The 7285-nt window shown below is 34.9% G+C and overlaps 1 protein-coding gene across 1 annotated transcript; it reads left to right on the forward strand.

Moving 5' to 3' along the window:
* Positions 1–610: 610 nt before the first annotated feature.
* On the forward strand, positions 611–5256 carry LOC149544449 (protein STICHEL-like). Its single transcript, XM_089796404.1, has 5 exons — positions 611–739; positions 1412–2759; positions 3173–3383; positions 3719–4276; positions 4618–5256. Exons 2-5 carry the CDS (start codon positions 1413–1415, stop codon positions 5010–5012), a joined length of 2511 nt encoding a protein of 836 aa, XP_089652530.1. The 5' UTR covers positions 611–739; position 1412; the 3' UTR covers positions 5013–5256.
* Positions 5257–7285: the final 2029 nt, after the last annotated feature.

Below are 7285 nucleotides of genomic sequence, written 5' to 3' on the forward strand. Positions count from 1 at the left end.
GATAGAGTGTTCTTAAAGCAAAAATAACATTGATGATCTCTACAAATTAAAGAACTTCTGAGCAATGCCCGCAGAAATATAAAATGCCTGGATAGCATCCTTTTTTTCTAACCAAAAGTTTATTTCCTGATCTGCCAATATTATTTTTGTTTTATATTAGATGCGTTGCAGTGTAAGCTTTCTAATGAAATCGGTTCATTCGTATAGAAATAACTAAAACAGATACAGTGATTCTTGTTTCCATTGCCATGTGACAGAGTATTCACATGTACTTAAAGATCGAAAACGAAAGCTTGACATGTAAAATTGCTCCAGCTCTCTCTAAATAAGGTTTGCCCAAAAGTACACAGTAGGTTTCCAAACGCATGGCCAGAAATATGGACCACGCAAATTAATTCATTGCAGTTAAATGAACGTAGTGAACATAACCATGGGCACCTCATAACGTGGGTGCCCATCTCTGTAGCATTAATGGTTCATTATTACATCTACATGGAGACAATGTGATAAAGAAGGTGTTCTTCACCTATTTTTGACATACCCATAACCTAAGTATTCAATAAGATACGTTTCAGGCTGCATTTAATGTTTAATTCTAGTTACCCACTTTGTTGAAGAGTTTTTGGCTTTTTCTTGGAGGCATGAAATGTTCAACGATTTGCAGTGTGATCTTTCTGAAATCAATCCATGAAACTTGAGGACATTCAGGGGTGGAGAACTGTATTGCTCATCATGAGAGGTAAACTTCAATAGTTCCAACAAAGAATTAGTTGGTGTTAGTTTTTTGAGCTGTGATGAGCTGTTGTTTTTATGTTGTTAATATCTATCTTCTTTTCAATGTTACTGTTCTTTTATTTTTAGAGTTTCTTCTTTTCGTTATTGATTTTCTAATTATGGTGAGCTGTTACTCTTGTGTTATTAGTGTTCCTCTTCTCTTAATGATCATCTATTGAATAGTTTGTTTTCATGGTGTCATTTCTTGTTTTGTCCATTGCATGGTAAAAATTCAAGATATTAAGCTAATGCATATTGTAGAAAGATGTGTCTGCTATGTTGTATTTTTACAGGGAGGAAAACTTACCTTATGCTGTAACAGCAAATTTATATATCCTTTTACCCTTTTAAGACTATGTAATTATGTTGTAGTCATGGATACAACAGCAGTGGTACTGTTCTATGTCATCCTAATTGGTAGTTTATTTCAAGATGTCATCTGTGTAAAAGTGTATCGGATCGTCATTTTCAGATTAATGAATAACTTATGAGCATATATATGGGAAGGCATTCTTTTTATAGGAACTTGGAAATTGTTACAATTTGTGCCCCCATTATCAATAATTAACTTCTTGAGAAACCCTTGATATTGTGCTGATTGAAATTGGCTAATTGTTTTACTCGTAGAATAAAACAGAATGGAGAAAAAGGGTATTGCACAGCAAATGGACCTCCAAATGCTCAAGAATCTGTCAAGGAAGGATAAAACATGGAGGAATGCAGCACAGTATGAAAATCACAGAACCTCATCTTTCCGAAGAATGGAAATCTTTTCAAGTGCAGCCAGCGTCTTGGAGGCAGAAGCTGGGTTTAAGGTGCATTATGGAATCACAAACAGTATAAGATCTCAGGCCCTCAGAAGGCTGCATGAAATCAATAGCAGAATTCCAGGAAGAAGCCGTAGGCCTGTCAGTAGGTTACGATCAGGGGAGAGAACCAGTAAAATCAATAACAAAATGAAATCTGGCTTAGGCTCATCATATACATTTTACGAAGGGTTTGCAAATTGCTCTTCAGACTCCTCATGCAATTCAAGCTGCATTAATGAAGAGATCAACACAGGCTGCGATTTTTCATTCAATGAATCCCGTGATAAATACGAAGATGAGATGATGGATTCATTTCATGTATCCGAAAACGCCAACGATAAAATCAGAAGGAATTCATTCATGGAAGTATGGAAAACCCAGAAAAGTCACCCACTTTGTTCTATGAAAGATGGGTTACAGGGTGATCCTGATCATAGTTTGACAGAGAGTGAAGAAAACTATTTGGGTCTGAGCAAAAAGTATAGCCCTAAATATTTCGAGGACTTCGTTGGACAGAAAATTATAAGGAGATCTCTTAAGAATGCGATACTCACACAAAAGATTGCTCCGTTATATCTATTCCATGGGCCAAGCGGGACAGGGAAAACATCTGCTGCAAGAATCTTTGCTTCTGCTTTGAATTGTTTGTCTCCCAACAGGAAACAAAAACCCTGCTGCAAATGCAAAGAATGCCATATTTTCCTATCCGCTAAAAGCCCTCATTGCATAGAACTAAATGCAGCTGACCATGATGGTGTTGAAAGGATTAAGTTAATCCTTGAGACAGTAAATTCCGATTCTTTGGCTTCTCGTTACAGGATTGTTATTGTGGAAAACTGTCATGAACTGAGCCCCGAAGCATTGAGATCCGTATTCCTGAAATGCGAGGAAATTGCCCCTGGTTATCTGGTGTTTATTCTGATTACAGAAGATTTAGAAAAGGTTCCTAAAACAGCACTGTCAAGATGTCAGATGTTTTACTTTCAGAAAATCAAGGATGTGGATATGTTGAATAGGATTAAGAATATGGCTGTTGCAGAAAATATCAATATTGAAGAAGAAGCATTGCATTTAATCATTGCAAGAGCAGGTGGTTCGTTATGGGAGGCAGAGAAACGATTGGAGCAATTCAGCCTTCTTTCATCAAAAGTTACAGTTTCAAGGGCTCGCCAAATGGTGCTTTTTATAACTTTTAAGTTTTCGTATGCAAGAATCTAAAAAAGAACTCATAGTTTGAAATTTGAAATGTTAGATCATCATTTAAAATCATATAGTGGAGGTCCAGTGGGTATTTGAGAAACAGGCAAACTGCAGTGCATTTTATGTTCAAACGTGCATATGCACACATAAAGTGCTGGTTGCATGCAACAAATTGAATTCGCTTTTATTTCTGATAGATTGCTACCTTCTCTCATTCAGGCTAGCTATCCCTAGTGGTAATGAGATATTTGTGTTGCTTTGGAACTTTTGTATTATATTGGCCCCAAATGATTCCGATAGATGACAATAAGTTCTAGATTATTAAAATATATGTTTAAATATTATATTTCAGTTGTGCATTGTCGCTAATTAAAATTTTCAAATTGCAGATTGGTTTGTTGCCAGATGAAAAACTTATAGATTTACTTGACTTTGCGTTGTCAGCTGACATTGAAAATACAGTGAAATGCACAAGAGATATTATTGATTCCGGAGTCAAGCCTCTTGCCCTTGTTTCACAGCTGGCTACTCTAGTTGTGAATATTCTGGCCAACAGTTCAAAGGCACAAGATGCTAGAATCTTCTCCGGCGGGTCTTACTGTAAGTCACATTTTCATGAATTTCTTTCCCACAACAACTGATTTCTGAGAATTCAAGATATGGTTCTATAAATTTACTTTTCCTTTGTTATAACGTTGGACAGCCAGGATCAGATCAATGGCTTGTTCTCTTGGTTGATTTGTCATAATTCAGTAGAGTTTTATCATAATGATGGTCGATATTCTGTAGTTATAACAGCGAAATGAATGAAAACTTATTGACGGTTTTGTAGTTACAAGTGCTCACCACTATTTTTTCTCTTCATTAGACGTGAATGTTCAAACAGTGGCACTATATTAGATGTATATAGTTAATAAGGCGATATATCTGTGCAGCTTATCCAGACCAAACAGAGAGGTTGGGCCGAGCTCTGAAGATTCTTTCGGAAACCGAAAAGCAACTCAGAGCTTCGAATGAGTGCATATCTTGGCTTACAGCTGCCCTTCTACAATTCGGACCAGATGAGACAAACCCTAATACCGATTTGAGTCAAGGTGAAGTGGAAACATGTCATCACCCCGTTCAACAGAATGTAGATGAATTTCCAATAAAAAGTATCACAATATCTAATCCAAAGACTATTGAATCTAAAGACCCCAGCATTGCAAATTCAATTAGTTCAGGATGTGGGTTCTCGCAAAAATCAATTAATGGTTTTTGTAACAAAAACATAACCAAACCCTTTCACTCAAGTGGGAGCAAGAGAAATGTTTCTCTTGTACCATCTTCATCACAAAATTGTGCAAGTAAGACAGGAACACTGGAGTTGAGTCCTATGAGTCCATCCAAGGCGGGGCAAATATGGCAAAAAGTGCTGAAAAGCAGTCAGTCTACCACTCTTGAGGACCTGCTACAAGGTCGAGGAAAGTTGGTTTCCCTACTGCTATGCAAGGGTATGTGATTCGCTAGCCTGTTGTACTTGTAAGCGCTTTAGGTGTTTCCTTAAGAGCTATTGTTGTTTTTTCACACACCATTAATGCATTTATCCCATCTCATTGTCTTCAAACATAAGCATTTATGTGTATAGTAGGTATAAATATTATGGGCTTGCAGAGTATGTAATAGTTTTGACTATATGAGATGAAGTATTCTTGAGAGATATCTGGACACCATTGCCTCTTATATTTGATGTTATTCTGAATGTCAGTGTCATACCAATTTGATTCATTTATAGACATGTATAATTTATTTCTTGACTTGATCTAACACGATCAGCATTTTCTTTTCTGTTCAGCAAATTCAGGTGCAGTAGCTCATGTAGAGTTCAGAAACCAGCAGCAACAAGTAAAACTGGAAAACATAAAGATAACCATATCCAATGCATTGCAAGAAGTTCTTGGATGTCCTGTTGATGTGAAAGTGGTGATGGTTCCCTCAAGTTGTGGAGATAACAATTCATGGGAAGGGAACAATGGTATCCCTCACAGCCCAAAAGATGCATCGTATTGTCAAGACAATAAACTGAAGTCCTCTAAGACTAACTTAATCAGACGAATTCTAGTGCTTGTACAGAAGCATAAAAAATGGACTTGGAAGAGAAAACTTGGATTTTCTTTTAAGCGTGTATATTGCCCACAGCCAAGCTCTACCTGCTTTTCTACTAAAAAATGCCTGTGTGCAGACTGTTGACAGTTGTAACGTATCAACTTACAAAAATTGATTATCTTCTTGTTTTAAATGAGATAGATTTAACATTGTCTTCTTCTTATTAAATTAGTTGATGATGTTGATAATTTTTAATAGTATTCTTCAAGTGTATCTGTAACTTGTCTTGCAATAAGCTTTTAAGAGCTTAAAATGTTTTAGATGCCGTAAACATGGAATCTTATATAATTGTAGAAGAGCTTATCTAATATTATCTTGCAATATTTCTAATATTTTCTAAATCTAGTTTAGGATCATTAGTAGGTATTGAAATGTGTGAGAGGGGGCTCACTCTTAGTTTCATTTGGATTGAAATCTGATATGGAAGGATCTCTACTCATAGTTAACTAAAACTGATGATCATAAAGTAAAGGTAATGTGTCTAAAGGAAAAAAGGTAGAGATAGATTTATAAGTACTTTGGTTAATTGAAAAATTAGAATCTTGTAAGACTACTGTTTTTAATTAAAAATTTTATAATTTTCATTTAAAAAAGATTGTCAAATCTAAAGAACCAAAATTTTAGTACACAAAATTTTTTATCAATAGAAGATTGTGTTTTAAAAAGAGTTATAGTATTAAAAAAGATATGTATCCTACTCTTTTTTCCACAACACTACATAGATTTTTATTGCACTTCAATGTGTATACCTAATCATTTTGAATAAAATGGATGGTATGATGAAGGGTATAAGAGAGTTGTTGACTCATCTTATCTCTTTGATTAAGATGTTTCAAGAAATCTAAGATGTAGTTGGGAGGTATAGTTAAATTATTAATACCTTTTAGAATAAGACAAAAAAAACTTTGAAGTTGAGTGACATCTTGAAAATATGAACAATAATTTGTGCTTCAGGTATTCATTTATACAAACATGAATAATATTTACTAGGTTATGAAACTATCCTACTTGTTCTCGAAAAGCTCATCTAAGAAGAGGTATTAGTAAGAAGAGTTCTAATGATATCATTGCTCAAGGGTAGAATACGATAAATAAGATATATCACCTCTCTACATTTCAAAACTAACCCTAAAAGTAGAGACAAAGTAATATAAATAATAAAATTTAGGCTTCATGTATTCATTTGTATAAATACGAATTATATTGACTTGGTTGAGATTAACCTTTTTTCTCTTCAAGAGTTTGTGACCCTTAAAAGAGAGATCACCAAGAAGATTCCTAATTATATCATCCACTTCTTCAAAGATATCCTCACCAATGAGACCAATTTTGGAAGAGGGACAAGAATTATTCATTAGTGCTTCAACTCTAGAAGGGAAAGTATTATGAAAGGTGCTAGTGTAATCACCCTCTTGTCTAAAATTTCCCATATTAGTAGGAGAATCATAAGGAGATGGGTGAATCCTATGATTTAGGATCATCCTACATGTAGGGGAAATATTACTTTACTCAAATATATTTTCTAGTTTTCTGTAAGGGATATCTTTGTATAGGGTCACTAATAGACACTTACTCTCTTTGGGGTGCGATGGATTAGGAAAGATCAAGACTTCCCCTACTCCCTATGGGCTTATGTCTTTCCCCACTAATTGCTCTCTACCCATTTTGTTTTAGCAAGCTATTTCGAAAAGGTCAAAATATTATAATTTCATCCTTCAAATTATACTTTGGTTTTATAAGCATGCCATTAAAAATTCATTGAAAGATCATGTTTCATTTTTTGGAGAAAGATATAAAAAATTAAGCTCAGTTTTTTAAGGCTTTAGAGGCTCCAAAAGGGGCTCAAACCTTTATTGATTGGTGTTTCACCAATCAAGAGGTAAAGATAACTTCTTTCCCTTTCCTAATTATGTGATACTAGCTAATCAGGTCAACAAGTCAAGAGTCACAACCTTTGGAAGTTGCATTTTTTAGGATACAAAACTAAATTCCTTATAACACTCATTTCAGCTCGAGAAGTTATTTGCAACATATTCAAATGTAATAAAAGGTAAATAATAATTTTTTAGTGATAATCAATGTCAAATTTTAGAGTTATAATTTCTATAACCTTCTTGGGTGTGATGCAGGAGCATCCTAGGCTTGCTTGCAATCCTGCATGTTTGGAGGGATTTTGGTTAAGTATTGAGGAGTATTGAGCTTATATTTTGGTGGAGTTATGATTTTAATGGTTAGGGATGTATTGGAGACACATTGGGGAACCTTTCCTCATGATTGGATAGAGATTGGATGGTGTTTTCTAGTTTCTGGGTGCCTATTACAGGCCATGTAACTAATTTTGTGTAATGAATGAGAGT

The sequence above is a fragment of the Cupressus sempervirens genome, chromosome 8 (genome assembly GCF_028749045.1).
Source record: "Cupressus sempervirens isolate cs-2001-9-10 chromosome 8, ASM2874904v1, whole genome shotgun sequence".
NCBI lineage: Eukaryota > Viridiplantae > Streptophyta > Pinopsida > Cupressales > Cupressaceae > Cupressus > Cupressus sempervirens.

Coding starts and splice junctions, on each gene's coding strand:
- LOC149544449 (XM_089796404.1), top strand. CDS start 1,413: ATGGAGAAAAAGGGTATTGCACAGCAAATGGACCTCCAAATGCTCAAG. Junction 2,760..3,172: donor TTTCAAGGGCTCGCCAAATG/GTGCTTTTTATA, acceptor TTCAAATTGCAG/ATTGGTTTGTTGCCAGATGA. Junction 4,277..4,617: donor TTCCCTACTGCTATGCAAGG/GTATGTGATTCG, acceptor TTTTCTGTTCAG/CAAATTCAGGTGCAGTAGCT.